Below are 17,249 nucleotides of genomic sequence, written 5' to 3'. Positions count from 1 at the left end.
AAAAATAACATACATTAATACTAATTTATTGAAGTGTACACAATTCAGGGACTTTAATCAAACATTGAAAACCATTAAGGTTTCAATTAAAGAATATTGAAGGTAGGGACAGCATCCAAAGTCTCCCAAAAAAATTAGGCCTAAAAGATTCCAACTTGCGTGCAACAACTCTTTGAACATTTTATATATACATAGTAAGTGTGTGTGTGCGCGCGCGCACATTCATGAAAAATAAAAGCAAAGCAAAGCAAAGCAACCCATGTCGTAATGCTAAAATGATGACCAACTTACCCGACCGACTTTCACATCGATCGTTCATTGTCATTGCTTGTTAATAAGACTCAATTAATATAGGAACATATATAGGTAGGAAAAATTAATACACACACATGTATGTATATGTATGTGTGTGTGTGTGTGTGTGTGTGTGTGTGTGTGTGTGTGTGTGTGTGTGTGTGTCCATGAAGAACTGCAGTACGTACGTAGTATCAATGTCTATCTGCCAAGTCCTAGCTACCCACTTAACCAAAACAATGAATGAAAATGGTCCTGCAGGACCACATGAAGATCAGTAGTAGCTAAGCTAGCAAGCCACTTGATTTGATCCATCAATTAATCCATCTCTATATGTTACCATAAGAAGAAAGAAGAGGAAATGCATGCAGAAGTCAGCGAGTACCACTGTATATTATTGGTTTCAATTAATTAAGCTATGGTCAGTTGATTCACGAGTACATCGATCGTAATTGTAGCATCCTCCTGCATTGTATCATTCAGTTTGATAAAACGTGAGTAGCTAGTGCGTGCTGCCACCTTAATAAGGGTCCGAATCGAACTGATTATGCATTGTGGCCCGTGGGGCTCCTTCATCCTGGCCTGGCCTACGTACGGAACCTCAATCACAACCGCAATAGCTACTAGGAGAGCAGCAGTATGATGCATACTATTAATTCATGATCGTGGGAGATGTACGTCTAGCGAATCAGAACCAGACGTGGAAACTCTTAAAATGAAATATGAAGTCCAATGTTATAGCGAGGGAAGCAAATGTTTCTGATTCTTAGCGGCTCATAAAATTTCAGATTTTGATCAATGAACGATTGTGTAAAATTCTACAATGGTATGGTGTATCCTATATAGAGACCCAACTTGTTAACACGACTCAATTCGCTTGCAAAATTTCAACTAACGGGTGGAGATTGAATAGGCTTGGTTAATAATGGGTTAACCCGTTAGCAACCCATTAGTTAACAGGTGGTTTAGGGGTGAACCCATGAAATCCATAATCACTCATTAAAGAGTTATAAAAAAATTCAATATTGAAAATCGAGAACTATGGTCTAGTAGTATTCGTTTTCGCTTAGAAGTGAGAGGTCTTAGGTTCGAATCTCGTGGATGGCGAATTTAATACTAAATTAGGCTGCCCATTGTGTGACTTAGCCAAACTCCCCCTCCCCTAGTGTAAAAATATCGATGTACTAAAAAAAAAAAAAAAAAAAAAACTGCATTGGAGCTGCGAGATCGGAGGAGACGGTTCAGGAAGTGAAGACGAAGGAGAGTGAGAAGACGAAGACAACGACGACAGCAAGGTCCATGGCCAGCACTTTGAACGACACGGCGTAGCTTCGCGCGACTCCTCTAACGCTGCGCGACTCCTCTAACGCTGCCAGGGAATCGAAAGTTTGCCATTTCTTGGACTCGAAGTCTGACATTAATTTTTTTTATTTTTTATAGCAAATGTAGATGATCGACGAGTGCGACTTGGCGTTGACGGTGGCATACTGCCACCCTTGATGTTCGAGTTCAGCCTTGCAATCTTAACTGTTGACAGGAACCCGGATGTCAACTTGGGCGGAGACACGAAACCCTTCATGGCGGAGGGTTTGGAGTTGAGATGTGGTCAAACACTAGTGTATCTCATACACCGACGCATGTTAAAAAAAACTCTAGTTCGTGATCATGGGACATCATTATATACATATGTCTAGCCAGTCATAATCAGACATGCAAACCCTTCAGTTGGGGAAGCAAATGGTTCCACAGAAACAAATTTTGATCGAGTTTATCTATGTTGATCCAAGATAACAAACAAATGAGCCTTAATTCATTAATAACGACAAAAATGCATGCATGTAGGCTTTCCTAAACTCGATCTGTGGCAAATATGTTATAGCAATATATTATGAATTAACAGTTACTAATTAGCAACTTAAGCATGAAGAAGTCATATATTGATCACAGTTCAATCACACTGGAAAGCATGCTATATATATGTTTTTGTAATTAAAACACAACTGTCGTCCACTCATAGTATAAACGTGATGAAAACCCTAATAAAATCTTCTTAATGACTAGCTGGCTCACACAAAATATTCAACATTAAACTCAAATTCAAAGCAATCAAATTACTTGCGCCATCGCTGGAAAATGGACATATATGTACTTAATTAAGACACTAGTAATTAATTATTCTAGAAAGAAAAAGCACCAAAAACCGTAGCACTCTTGTTGTAATACTTAACCTAGCTAGGATTAATTAGTAGAGGCTACCTAGCATTGGTATTACGATCATGTCCCTCGTCCGCTCCATGGTGCGGATGATGCTGCCCGTTCGCAGTAGACTCCATGGCTACCCCGCCAAGAATAGGCCGATATGCGTTGAGCGCCGCCAGCACACCCAAGTGGCTGTCAGCGGCGCCATGACTCGTTGTACTTGATCCCAAACCCAATTGTTGGCCAGGCAATATAGCCATTGGAGAAGCGAAATTCATAAAATGTAGGCCGTGGCTGCCTCCAGCCACTGGCCCCCTATACATATTGCCGGCGTTGCCAATTGTCGGAATTGTCCACATGGGATTAATGGAATTAGTGTGCTCGTGATGAATACTCCCTTGGCTATTACTAAGGTTATTATTTGCCACCATCCAAAACGTCGCCGGAGTTGTATTTTGACTAGCCGGAATCGGGCCCGTACTCGCAGATAACAAATCTTGCTCCGGCCGAATCCGCTTTCTTGCCATGCTACTAGCCTCATCTAGAGTAACAGCCTGATGATGATCACCCAACTCTTGCTTGGCTTCCAACATTGTATTATTACTCACATTATTATTGCCAGAATGATTGAAATTCCACAACATCGACGACGGAGGAGAATTCTCAGACGACATTAACCCTGCACCGGGAAACAAAATCCTTCCACGCTGCGCGTTCTCCTCCGTAACCAACTGAGAGGTGGAGGCAGCTGCTCCGAAGTTGTTGGAGTTGAAGTAATAATTACTTGCGTTAGTCCTCAAGTAGTGCGACGGCGCCGACATGCTGGACCCGGAGCTCCTGAGCGAGATGTTGAGGGAGGTGAAGTTGGCGGGAATGGTGCCGGTTCCAGTGGCGGCGATGACAGAAGGTTCGGCCTGCTGGAGGAGCCACTCGATGGTCTCGCCGTCGGACTTGTGCCCTAGCTCCCGCGTGAGCTGGAAAACCCTAGCTGCGCATGTGGCAGGCATGCGGATGCGGCGGCCCCTCCCGTCCACTTTGGTGTGCCTGTCTTTGGCGGATGTCCTCTTCGCAGGAGGCTTCTTGTTACTGGGTTGTTGTTCTTGGATAGACGAACCGGTTCGGTTGGGGTCTGAGCCGGGGTCGGCGACAGTAGAGCATGCTGCAACTGGTTCTGGATCGTCATCGACTTGGTTGGTTTTGTCGATGAATTGTAGTGGAAAATTGGGCCTGCAGCGGATCCCATTATCTGCTTCCATGATCATATGGGGGGGACGATCGTTCACTCACTCACAATTTTTTAATTTTTTTTAATTTTTTTTCCTTGGTTTCTCCTGGTACGAACAACTGTAGAGAGCTGACCCAGCAGCTCAATTTCTATCAATTTGTGGTGGTCTGGCCTGGCCTAGTGGGTCTCGCTCGTGTGGACTGTGGAGCATGAAATTCTTTGCAGAAAGGGGAAGGTGGCAGCTCAGCAGTTGTTGAGTTGTTTCTCTCTCCCTTTTGTGACAGGGAGAGAAGATAACAGAAAAGAAAGGATAAGGGTCAAGACTCGAGGGAAGAGGCCAGACAAGCTTTAAGCAACAAAAATAATGAGTGGGAATTATATGGTCGGCCTATGATCCATAATAAAAAGCTAAAATATATACACATAATAAAAAGCTCAAATTTTTCTCTTTGTTTTAAGTTGTTTATTTTTATTTTTTAATTACCAGATTATTTCAGCTTTTCATTTGGAATCGTTATATTAAGAATTGGCCACAAGAAAATATTTTAATAATCTAACAACCCTATTATATTGAAGGATTTATCAAATAATCCAACAACTAATTCTGTCTATATTTAAGTTAATCATTCATATATTATCTTTGTAAAAAAATAGATTAATCTACTAAGACATACCAAATGACTACTCATTTAATCCAGATTTATCTATATCAAATAAAAAAAATTATCTTTAAGTAAAGACTTATGTTGTGATAAAAAGATATTTATATGATCCGATTGATTGCGTAAAGCTCACGGATCATGTTTGTTTGCTGTTTCTTACAATTATATGATAAAATACTGTTTATTTATTCATCATGTTCTATATATGCATGAACTTGGTTGTAATTCTTGAAATATTACCGCTCTTTTAAAAAAAAACCAAGGGTTTTGGCCGTTGAAATTATTGCTGTCATTCATTTGGAGGACGAGGGTTTGTTGTAACTTTGGACGTTTCTCATTTTTATTCGTTTGATATTTTTTTCCTACCAAAAATATTAAAATTTGATGAGCTGTGTCGTTTTTATTGTGGTTAGACTGTTCCTTGATTCAGACTCCACGTGCGGAGCTCTTTTTCATTCAATCCATTAAGACAGTGGTGGCCGCAGGTGGGGACCCACTCTTCCAAGTCAAAAACCCTAACAGGGACTGATTGGTAATTTTACATCATTTTTATGAAAAAGGAAAAAGATTATCAAGTGGCTCCAATCGCATTCATGTAATCATTGCAGTTTTGCCTTTGCACCTTTGCACCTTTGCCCTTTACCTTTGGAATTAGGGTTCCCACTTCCCACCATTTTCTGCTACCTCCTCAAGGATCTTCATGGATAACAATTTACACTAGTAAAGCTTGCATTAAAGTTCGAAATGTTACATTTATCAAACACACATAAGGGATTAATTAATATACGAGTTGTAAAAAAAAGGGTGACTGTGTCAAACTGTTCATGAATGGGATAATGAATAATCAATTAACTTTATTTCAAACGCCTAAATGCAGATGCTCGTGATTTTTACATATATCATCTAAACAGAGTCATCTCAATAATGCAACCTGAAATGTAAGAAGAAAATGCAATAAGAAATTAATATTTTTTTTAATAAACCAGTGAAATTGGAAAACTTTTCAATCCAACATTCTACCAACTAGCTCCACATCAATATGAATTTACAACTCATTAGATTAGATTTCAAAGTATTAGGAAATTTTAAAGGATATGTAAAATAAGAGTATGAATAAATATGAGACTTAGTTAATTTAAAGTGAGGCTTAAGACGCGTGCCTTCGTTTTGATTTAGAAAAAAAAAAAAAAATTGTAACAGGTATTTTGATTTAGACACTACATTTTTTTGTGTCCTGTATCCAAGACATGTGAGCCACAATATTGTGCAAGATATGTGGTCCTCATCACTCAAGAACTGTGATTTTGAAAGTTCAAATTCTAAAATTTGCTTTTTTTATAAAGTTTCCAAGGAACATAAGGCATCTATATGGTTTTGCATCGCTGCCAAGTAACAGTTATTATTAGCAGAATAAAGATAAGAAGGGGGAGGGGAATTCGAACACAGATCTTCAAATGGAAGGGCGAATACTCTAAACTAATTGAGCTAAATACACCTCCAAATCATTTTTAGTATATTATTTTCTTCAAGCTCTCGAAGCCACTCTCGCCCGCTATTGAACTCAACGACACAATTCAATGCAATGTCATTTATCACATATCAGTTTGTGTTTATAATATTTCATTCGATTGGCTAAAATCTCTACAGAGAAAATTGAACGGGTTTGTTTTTGATATGGTGGAGTTTGTTGTTGCCTATTGGGCATATAAAGAAAATTAATATTGAAAACCTCATGAAGCAACTTAGGGCAACTTGTCATAATCCTCACATTTTTGCTCCTTACTCGAGCCAATAGAAGTAATAGTCTTCAATGTGATGGCTTGATGATGATGGACACTTCCGAAATTCTCTTGAACAATCTTTTGAATTCACTTGCTAAGATTGCAAAGGCTCTACTCTATTTTTTGCAAAACTTGGTCTGCATTCTTTTGATCCAATAATTCTTCAAATATGAAATTTAAAATCCCTAATTGATAGAAAACTAAACATTCAATTGACATAAACCTAGATGTTGATAAAGAGTTTGAGTGTTAGGTGTATATTGAGAGTGTGGGTGTGAGGGTAGTATTGGAAAAAATGTGGGGTGCATTAAGATAAATTTTAATTCAAAAAGTAAAAGTAGGGTTTATTAAGTATGTGTGGTGTAATCAACAAAATATGGGGTGTGAATAAAACAACCCTAAAAATAACATATTATATCTCAGAACATACATACATATATATACATATATATATATATATCTATATATATTCGTGTCGTGGCTACTTAACTTTTGATGAATATTAGGGCTAGCACATAAATTAATATCATCGTGTTCGTGGAGTAGATTAGTCTTTGGTCTCAATTTTTATTTTTAATGATTGAACTTTAGAACATTGTAGATCTCAACCGATGTGCTGAACAGACCTAACAGTCAATTAGTGTATCTTAAAAGGGAACAAAAAGAAAAAAGAAGAGAAATAGGAGGCAGGAACAATTACATTTCAACAACCAACAAACCTAGCTACCAGATAGTAATCATACATATGTACGTAGAAACTAAATAAACCTTAGATAGTAATCATACATATGTACGTAGAAACTAAATAAACCTTACATATAAATGGAACTAACAGTAGTTGGTATTCGATAATTACGATTAATTGAATTAAGCTATCGATCGATCAACGTTTGATTAACTTGTACTAAACTAAACTTGAATACTAATACTATAATGAGATGCACTTAGATAGTGCATAATCATGTCATTAGTATTCCAAGCTATTTACTTTTCTGCACCCAACTTAGCTAACTAATCAATTATATATTCCATTATATTAATTTATTTTCTTTATGATACAAAGCAGGAGAAAATTTGAATATAACCGTCACACGTCACTTGTTATAAAATGGATTTATCTCAAGTATATTTTTTTCTCTTACCACATGCAACTTCAGGGTAAAAGCTAACATGATTGTAAAAAAAAGAAAATTACACATCAAAATGGTTGTGACAAATATAACACTATCAATCTCTTTACATAAAAATAGAAAGAAGGTGAAAATTAGGGCTTGTCTTGGCCTCGGCTCGCAATATATATATAAGAAATTGGACTTATTTTCGTGGAAGTATAAATTTTAGATGCAATTCTTATATTTGTCAAATATGGTTTAATATGTGCACATAAATTCAAGTTTTTGCATTTTTAATAAATTGTTTTTGCACCTTTGTCGTGAAAAAGGCTTAGGCCTGGTTTGATACTAAGGTGATTTTGAAAAAAGTTGGTATCAAAAAAAGCTAGGAGCTGTTTTTGTGTTTGGTAAACAATCAACTTTAGCTTTTTTTCATAGTTTTGGGTGAAAAAAGCCAAAAACAAGAAGCTGCAAAACCCAGCTTTGAAAAATCGATTTTTTTTCACATCTGTTTTACATAAAAGTTTACCAAACACTATAATACTGCTTTTTTTTTTTTTTTTCAAAAGCACTTTTACAAAAAAAGTTTACCAAACACTCTGCTGCTTTATTTCACAGCTGCTTATTCTCACAGCATAGCAGAAGCAGCTTTTTTTCAAAGCACAACAATACCAAACTAGCCCTTAGTCATAAAGCTTAGAGCTTTGGAACCCATGCCGGTGGTATCCTCTCCATGCCCTTTCAAACTACTAATTCTAATATTATCATTTAGAAAACTTATAGTTGTTCTCGTGCATAGTGCTCTGATTTCTACCACCAATACTACTCCCTAGACCTCCATGCACCTCCTTCCCCTAACTAGATGTGTGGGTCTAAGCACCGTCATCTTCTAGTTTTGGACTCAGGCCACCACAACTATGCCTTTGCTGCTGCTGTTTTTCATGAGGTACTCGGGGACTTCGTGCAAAGTGGTGAAAGGGTAGGGTTTAAGTAGTGGGAAAAGGGCGTATTGAAGCAAAGAAGAAGGGGAGAAAGAGGAAGAGGAAGGCACGGAGGAGAAAGAGGAAGAGGAAGGCACAGACTTATAGTTTATGAATAAGGGATTGCTCAATGGACCACTCCGTCAGGTATGACAAGAAAAATGTCAAGCAAAGGTTATGTCGGTGGATATTTATTACACGTCATTATGAGATTTTGACCACAAACAATAGACTTAGCCAACAAACACTATTATCGAGCAAGGCCTAACTAGCTGACAAATACTATATTCGTCGAGCAAATTGTCTGATATTGCGCACCATTTTTTCCCTCTTCGCGCCAAGATGTTGCCTGACGAATTATGACTTGCCTTGCGATTGCCTTTCATCACGTAAAGGTTTTGAGTAAACCATAAATGTTGACCATTTTTGCCTTACCAATAAAAATCTGTCTCATAAAGTCTATTTATCCGACGAAATTTTGTTTGCCGGACAAAAATTTTGTAGAACAAGCTCTATTTTCTGGTAGTGGTAATTGAAAAAAACCGTAGGAATTAATACTTTCAGAAAAAGGGCCATTATGCTAAAAAAATATGGCCCTCATGTGGTGTCGTGGGTTCTATCTCTCCAACATCACAACATTGAAGCCACACCGTTGAAGGGATATCGAAAGAGACCTATGGGATTAATACTTGATGATGATTGCCTAAGAAATCACGTGCCTTGCTACCTGGCTATCATATTCTTGCCGGTGACGAAGATGGCTTACCCTCCACATTGGCTAGCTAATAAGACTCAATCATAAACAAATTTGTCGGAATGCTGGTGGTTGGCCGAGCTATAAATAAACCATTTTCGTCCTATTTAGGCGAAGCCAGTCCCTCGTTTTTCAAAAATCACAAGGCAATTCATATCCAAACATATTTTTTTAAGCACCATGGATTTAGTTATCGCTTGGTACTCAAATTCTTGGTAAAAAAGAAAGACTTTGGTGTTAAAAAAAAAAAAAAAAAAAAATTAAAGTGTATGGCCTTTTGTGTTGTCCAAATGGGCATGCTAGGTACCATCAATTGTTTATGCATGAGCCATTTGTTAATGAAAAACTGTTAATCATTAATTAGACAATTGATTCTCACAAATTGTGTAATACACTAACCCACTTTTAATCTATTGTCATTTAATATCAGAAGAAATTTCAGATGCAGATTTCTATATGATTCGAGAAAACATATCATGTGTATACACCCAAAGTGATTCGTATGTAGAATGGTGTAGATCAGAGGCAGATTCACCTTGGACAAGGTGGGTCAGCTAACCACCCCCCCCCCACCCCAAAAAAACTCAAAAATTCTCCACGGAAGAACTCGGTGCCGCCCTTGAAAATTTGAGATGGGCTTGAAAGCTTCCCTCCAACTGGTCGACGAATCGCTTTTATGGGCACTGTGCAGGGTAGCTACTAGCCTCATGCCTTTGTTGCTTAGCTATGAGTATCTTTCGATAAGCTCATTCAGCATATGTTGGCACATATCGGCATGCTCGCTCAAAAGCTATTGATATTAGTCGACGTGCTTGGTTGGAAGGTGACTTGGTATCTGTTGACATGTGTGTAATATGACTTGGCAAATGACCTGAGGCCTACCAAGGTTCAATGAAATGCCAATTTCCATGCTATACAGTCCAAAAATTTTGTGCATCATTCCCCCACCCCCTCTTTTTTCTCAAAATAAGATTTCCTAAGTCCACCATTGGTGTAGATATGATTTCCTAAGTTCGCCACCGGTGTAGGTATGACGTGTCCGTATGTAAAGTGATATTAAAAACATATTTAAACAATGACCTACTTAGCATGCATAGATAAATTCGTTTCTACGGTTAGAAGAATACTAGCCAGAAAGATAGGGAATGACAGTTGTGCATGCACAATATTAATCCAAAATAAAATGAAGGGAAAGAATGGAGTACTGAATGACAGGCTATTGGGATCATATAATTAATCATGAGAGCACTATTTTAAGCAGCTTATCCAACTTGAAGAATCCAATAAGCACTTTTCCGTACTATGCACAAAAAGCAATGCATCGATGCATATTTGTGGGTCATTCCAGACCTATTGCTTGCGGTGACCTTACCTAATTTTGGTAGCTAGCTGTGACGGGTCTCCTCTTTCTGATATCCTTTCCATCTTAGTACTGCTGTCATAATTTTATGGCCTTTGTCAACAGAAGAGGACAGCTGCTTCAACTCTTCACCGTTCAATTTTCTTTTCGTACTGCATACTATCAGCCATGGTAGACTATGTCGTGCATGCACATGGATCTTGACCGTTCATGCTTATGAGTTATGAGTCTTACACTTACGTCGACTTAAAAGTATGTTGACATGCATATACATAATTTCATGTACAAGTCAACTCAATTTAAAATACGCAAGTTTGAAAATCGCATAGGATGCTTTGACAAAAGAGGCTAGTTTGTAATTGAACTTTTGCCTAGTGAAAAGCAATAGATCAGTCTAGAATTTGCGGTTTCATACCGGGTATTGTCTCCTTTGTCAAAGCAGTGGTTGCTGCGGTGTCCAATTCAAAGGCAAAAAGTAATCAGGGTTGGGGGTAAACATGGTTCGTCCAAAACAAGCAACCATGCAAACAATTCCTACTCAGTGAGAGTTAGTTAAGAATACTCACCTCTGTACTTATGATTTCAACTTAGATTACTCTATTTGTCAAAACTTTTAAATATGTATCTTACATTTGAACTGAGTTCTTTCTGATTAAATAATCTTTTTTTTCAGTTGTTCAGAGCCAATTAGAAGATGGATCCAATTGAACTTCACGCTCCAAACTTTTGATAATTCAATCAATCTTTCTTGGGCAAGATATCTCGATCGAGTTAAAATACTCACCTTTGTACTCATGATTTCAAGTTTGATTTCTCTCACTCTCATTATCGCTTGCATAAAAAAGATGCAGTCAACCACAAATTATTATCTAAAGAAAAAGCCCATATAATTAGAGTTTGTATATGACTATAGATTTTGCCTGTTGAACATGGGATACATGGGAAGTGTTGATATGTTTGCTGGCATGGTGCAATAAATAATAAATAAAAGGAAAAGTAATGAAAATAGTTTGAAAACCTTGATTTTTAACGATAAAGATAAAATAAATAATAAAGTGAATAGTACCAGGATTAATTTTTTAGTGTAAAAATGTGATTTTTCATTAAAATAAATAGTACCGGAAACTTTTCGTTCCAATAAATAAAACCGTCTCCATCATGAGAAATTAAGGATTGACCATACTAAAACTAAAGAAACCATATCACAATCCACAGCTACGCTTATGTCGGTAAAAGTATATCCGTGCACGACTGAGGTATGGGTCCAATAATTGTTTATTTAGTAATGTTATTCATTTTTGTACCATATTTTCATACATTTTAGGTGGCATTTGATGTGGATAGTCACATCATTTGAATTAATTAGATTTTTAAATTTAGTTCATTATTTAATAAACTAATAATTAAGAAAAACTAATTAATTAAATGATGATTGTGGTATACGAGGAGTATTTCTTCTTTATTTCCTTGAGTTTTGCAAATTTTTCAAATAATATGGCTGTCCACATCAGATGTCACCTAAGGTGGTATAGAAATGTGGTATTAAAACATGGTATGAATAACATTACTCTTGTTTATTTGCATGCCCATTAAACTCATATTTTCCATATTCTTCTAGCCTTTGGGCATTTCACATTATAATTTGAAGGGGTGTAATATCCACACACCTTTTTTTACTTCTCACACACCTTTCTAAATTTCGGCCATCGGATCGAATGAAGAAGATCAACGGAAGTAAAAAATAAAATTACATAAATGCGTGCAAATCCTTTGACAGAATACACATATTTGATGACCTTAGTTTGGAATCACATTTGCTACAAAATTAGCATCTTGTAGAACATATTACCGAAACAACATGTAATTACTCTTACTCTTGTTTTGGGAATTGAAGTCTTTGTACGCGCCAAGATATAATCTACGTATTAATGTTGAGAATTAAACCCTTAAGCATTAACACTGTAATTATATATGCTACTAATTCACATTAATTCAGTCGTAAAAGCACACACATTGACATTACAAACTTACCAAAAGAGAAATAGGCACAATTACAACAGTCAATTGCACGGATGGAATAGTGGGAGTGGGCCTCCATGGTCCAGCTCAGTCAATGGAATGTCATTCTCGAGGATAAAGACTTGCGTGGCACAAGTAGTGGTGTTCTTTACATATAATACAAAAATATTTGTGTTATTTTTTCAAATGTTGTTAAATTATTGATATGAATAGTCACTATTGCGATGTATTTGTGCCATACACGTGATCATCTCCCTTGACTACATCGGCCGATTAATGATAGGCCAATAGTCCAGTGCTAATGTATCCAACATCATATTGTATCTAATTAGCAACATGCTAGTTCAGAAGGTGGGGAATACTTTTTGGCTGAGTAGGTGTAAAGTTTTATCCAAAAAGTCATAGTGATTTTTATTTTTGGCAGATCTCAGTTGTAAAGTTTGACCTTCCTCGATAAGTTTTTCTTCAAATCATATCTATGCTGGATGTGTGTGCGTGTGTTTTTATTTTTAACAAACGATATTATTTACATTAAATGTAGACTTAGTCTTATAATAGGCTAACAATAATGTGGTTCAAATTCGTTTTAGCAAGAAATTGAACATAAAACTTTTCGTTTACATATGAAGAAAAATATAAATGTCACTAGAATGTAATACTAACTCACCAAGCTAAAGCTACCGACCAAAATTTGTAAATTTGACACACGTCCCCCCTTTCTTTCATCTTGTGGCTGGTGGGAAATGAGTTTCGTTTACTAATTGCTTCAAAAAACAATTGGACGAAGCTAACGATAAAGTGTTTTATTAGTACCAACAATTAAGTTCAAGAGATGTCAGATAAGTACATTATTTTAAGTGATTAATATTTTGATTTGGAGATAATTCGCATAGAATGTAAATAATTTTAAATCATATGACCACCACACAAAACCACAAGAATCAATAGTTCAGGTACAAATTTATCACAAAAACAACAGACATGACAAACCTACCGTTGATGCCTCGCATAAATGTAATTCATTTCTTGATTATTCACACAATGTAATGCAAAACTTAAGATAATAAATCGTCGTATTCTATTATGTCATTGTCACACTTATCGTATCTAGATTCTAAGTTTTTGCAATGATATGATGTGAATTGGGCAATTTGACAACCAATAATTTCAACAAATTAGTCATCATCTCTAAAGTACGCAAACAAAATACAGCCATATTGTACGTGTTATTGGGCCCCACTCAGTTCATAATTCAAACTAGTCGCCTGCCACGTGATTGATTTGGTATAATTTGTTAAGAGCACGTGGAACTCTCCATGAATTTTCTGTCACCTTAAATTTTTGATACAATATTTTATAATGTTAGTAAAAAAATTATTACTAAACATTGAGATAGCAGAGAATTTATGGAGACTCTCCTTAGCATTTCTCATTTGTCAATGTGAAAATCACAGCACTTGGGTTTTTCTCTTATCTTGACTCCTGAGGAAAATTTGGATCACACAACCGACTGCACAATCATATGTAGATAATTACTAGCACCGTATCAATAATTATGTAATTAAAGTATCGATCTTACCAATAACATGAAAAGTATGTCATAATCATTGATGTATCAATCTTGAATTGTCGGAATAGCTAACTAAGTATTCATATCAACCTTGTTGAATTGTTGAAGTAATTAACTATATATTCATATTAATTTCGTTGACAAATTGATCGACTTTACATGATCAAAGTATCCATCAATAATCGAAACTACATATTAAAAAAGTCCTCTTTGTAAACTAAAAGCGAGCGAAAAGACAATTTAGTCTTTTACACAAAATAAAATCAAGACAGTCAAATAAATTCACACAAAATAAATTTTAATTTTCTTTTGAAAAGTCACACCCAAAAGTGATCATAGCATCCTCTAATCTAAAAAATAAAAATGAAAACTTCCCTCTTCAATTGCACTTTTTTTTTTCTCTCTTTCCTTCCCATCTAAAAACAAAAACAAAAAATAATTCCACACGCAGAAATGAGGCGTATGCAAATATGAACGATCTAATAGCTATAGTTTGTGCAAATAAGATGCCAAGCCCAGCCCAACATCAATTTTGTAAGCCATCCGTACTTTTCAAATTTGAACTTGAGCGAGTCTCTAAAGTCATAGTTTGTACACTCTGGACACTCTAGTGCAAATTCGAAGCTCAGTGATTTCTCTCCCTCTTAACATTTAACAATTTAACTCACTAACGCAAATAAACTGCACGAGAAGAATTTGGGTTTGAACTTTTTGTGGATCAGAAGAAAACTTGAATTCATAGAAGCCGAAAAGGGCAAAGATAACAAACTACAAAACCCGTGCCTCTTCCAAAAACCCTGCTTTTCGTAGCTTAGAGTTCACCTTATCTTAAAAATGTAAATTACTGCTGATATGAACACACAATACATCTCAGACAACAGAACCAAAAAGATTCCAGTCATTGACCCTGAAGCTAGAGACGGCGAGTTTAAAGACCTCGGCCACTGGCATATGCCCGGATTGTACTGCAGGAACAGCAAAACCAGCCCCCACGGTGTTTGCACTTTCGCTCAAAGGACTGCAACCAAAACAACATAATCACACAAATGTCATAGAATGCAAAAGTTTATCATGCACATTAGACAATATTAGCATGCATATATACTCTTTCTGAACTGAATGAACTCAACCACAGTGGATTTAAATCCTTTCTGCAGCAACCGTATTCTTTTTTACCATCTTATATGATAAGGTAACATAAAAAGGAGAGAAACCGTGCACTAATATTTGGTTTTGGTAGATTTTCAAAGCGACCGAATTCAGCCAAACTGCTTGCAGATGAGAAACTAGCACAACACGAGAATATAACAAAATACAAGGATTACATCTTTCACCTATATGTACCATATTAATGGAGGGGTCCGTACCCCTTAAAAAGATAGATTTCCGCACTCCTAAGGTAGTGCTAGAACTACTACTACCTTAAAAGAAAACACAGAGGAGACTCATGGGGAGGGACCTGTGTTTCTTAAGGTTTTTAAGGGATTAACAAAGCGGGATGTATTGTGACATAAGCTAAGTTTAGGACCCTCCTAGTCATCCTGTAGTGCTAATTATTCTCTTTTTAGTTGCCTAATGTTTAAGAAATCAGGCAGCCGATGAAAGGATATTGCAAATTACATGTAAGAAGGCATACACTACGTCCTACTTCGTATGGGCCAATCAGGAAGTCAAGATCTTTGATCACATAATTCATGACTATCTTGTTTACAAGAGATAAGTTCCTATTGTATCCACACAGAATTTTTGCGGCAACTTACTTTATATGAACGGGCTCATATGCAGTAATCAGCACATCTGTATTAACTTCCTTAAGGCGCAAATTTGCTACATAGACCTGCACGATTCCAAGCAATAAACCCGAGTTAGCATACTTGCCGAAGTAAATCAGGAGTAGCACCCTGAAACAGTTTAGAATACCATACAACACAACAAACAAACATACCCTCACAATATTTTGCGCTTCCCTTCCTTGCCGCCCTTTCGAAATTGCCTACATTCAAGAACGGAAAACACGAAATTTACGACCCAAAACAAATGGCGAGAATCAAAAGTGAGAACCAGTAAGCCACGAATAACACGAAATTCAAACTGCACATACCATTTGGCCAACAGCAGTCGTAACAACAGCAGGTGTGTTTCTATAACACAATCTGGGGGCCTCCATTACGCCAGACTGCTCGATCACCTGACGGCAATTGCGAAAATAAAACGTTAAAATACAACTGCAAAACGGATCAATTAGCTGCAAAGGTTTACGGTTCAGGGTTTAGGGTTTTACCATGCTCCCGTCAGCATCTTGCTCAGTGGCAAGGTCCTGAAGAAACCAGTTGGCGCTTCCATTGTCGCCGACTTCATGCTTCAACTCCAAGAGCTCAAAGATCAAGCTTTCGTCCCGGGCGGGGTCCACAAAAGCCTCCTTCAAAAACCCACCAAAAAAATAAAATCAACAACATGAAATTAAATAAAAGAAGCAAAATTTGAAGAGTAGCAAAACCAATTAGCAATATTAACGAACCTGGTGATCGGGAACTTGCCGAATGTTGCTCACATCCTACAAATTTGACAGAAAACAAGACAAAAGATGCAAAATTTGGAATAAAATTACAAAAACAAACACAAAAATAATCAAAATATATACAAAAACTGACCTCGAATCTGAGAGGGAAGGTGCTAGTAATGGCGCCGCCGAACAAGGGGCGCTCGGAGTAGATATCTTGGGACATTTTCTTCGGCGATGGGAAACACCGAGGCAAGCGGGGTCGTTTTGTTACTTAAGAATCGGAAAACAGAGTAATATCTGAAATTAATTCGAGAAAATAAAACTGGAAGCAGAACGAAAAGAACTGAAAGCACATAATTCAAAGTGAGCGATTAGAAGTTTTGGAAGGAATCGTGGAATCTCGTACCTCTGAGAAGCAGAAGCTTCTGGTTTCTTCTGCGGAAGCTTCTGAAAGTTCGAATTCTGCTGTCCGCTGATTTTTGTGTGTATTTATCGCGTGCAGTTGCTTGAACTTCACGACGACGTAGTTCTCACGCACGCCTGATACTAGGAAGAAGAAGGAGAGTTATATTTAGAGTAAATTATAGCAATGTCCTTCAATTTTAATTAAATTAGAGTAATGGTCCTTCAACTCATCAAAATGTGTAACTACGATCATTTTCGTCAATTTTGTCAGAATTGCTATAATTAGGTTAAAGTTCATGGACTATTTCTCTGGTTGGATTAAAGTTAAGAGGCCAATGGTAATAGATTTTCAGTTGAGAGACTATAGCTGTACGTTTTGATGAGT

General features: G+C 36.8%; 2 protein-coding genes across 3 annotated transcripts; both read right to left on the bottom strand.

Annotated features, from left to right (window-relative positions):
• Positions 1–2,209: 2,209 nt before the first annotated feature.
• LOC137732280 (transcription factor TCP15-like) lies at positions 2,210–4,102 on the bottom strand. The gene has a single exon (XM_068471587.2). It carries the CDS (start codon positions 3,753–3,755, stop codon positions 2,547–2,549), a length of 1,209 nt encoding a protein of 402 aa, XP_068327688.1. The 5' UTR covers positions 3,756–4,102; the 3' UTR covers positions 2,210–2,546.
• Positions 4,103–14,664: 10,562 nt separating this feature from the next.
• LOC137732224 (uncharacterized) lies at positions 14,665–17,005 on the bottom strand. Of its 2 annotated transcripts, none has more exons than XM_068471525.2 (8): positions 16,866–17,005; positions 16,608–16,729; positions 16,475–16,510; positions 16,238–16,375; positions 16,058–16,144; positions 15,902–15,949; positions 15,717–15,793; positions 14,665–14,974 (listed from the first exon to the last, which is right to left on the bottom strand). In XM_068471525.2, exons 2-8 carry the CDS (start codon positions 16,680–16,682, stop codon positions 14,827–14,829), a joined length of 609 nt encoding a protein of 202 aa, XP_068327626.1. In that variant the 5' UTR covers positions 16,683–16,729; positions 16,866–17,005; the 3' UTR covers positions 14,665–14,826. The 2 variants fall into 2 exon arrangements, with proteins under 2 accessions (XP_068327626.1, XP_068327627.1); XM_068471526.2 differs by having other exon boundaries at positions 16,608–16,756; positions 16,866–16,997.
• Positions 17,006–17,249: the final 244 nt, after the last annotated feature.

This window comes from Pyrus communis, chromosome 16, assembly GCF_041283825.1.
Source record: "Pyrus communis isolate YQ-2024b chromosome 16, ASM4128382v1, whole genome shotgun sequence".
In the NCBI taxonomy this organism is placed as follows: domain Eukaryota; kingdom Viridiplantae; phylum Streptophyta; class Magnoliopsida; order Rosales; family Rosaceae; genus Pyrus; species Pyrus communis.
Note: the sequence above shows the minus strand (reverse complement) of the source record. Positions and strands in the feature narration are given on the sequence as shown.

Excerpts from the sequence above, each read along its gene's own strand:
- LOC137732224 (XM_068471525.2), bottom strand. The coding sequence starts at position 16,682 with ATGTCCCAAGATATCTACTCCGAGCGCCCCTTGTTCGGCGGCGCCATT. Across the intron at positions 16,511-16,607 it reads CCTTCCCTCTCAGATTCGAG|GATGTGAGCAACATTCGGCA; the intron begins GTCAGTTTTTGT and ends TCAAATTTGTAG. Across the intron at positions 15,794-15,901 it reads AAGCGCAAAATATTGTGAGG|GTCTATGTAGCAAATTTGCG; the intron begins GTATGTTTGTTT and ends GGAATCGTGCAG.
- LOC137732280 (XM_068471587.2), bottom strand. The coding sequence starts at position 3,755 with ATGATCATGGAAGCAGATAATGGGATCCGCTGCAGGCCCAATTTTCCA.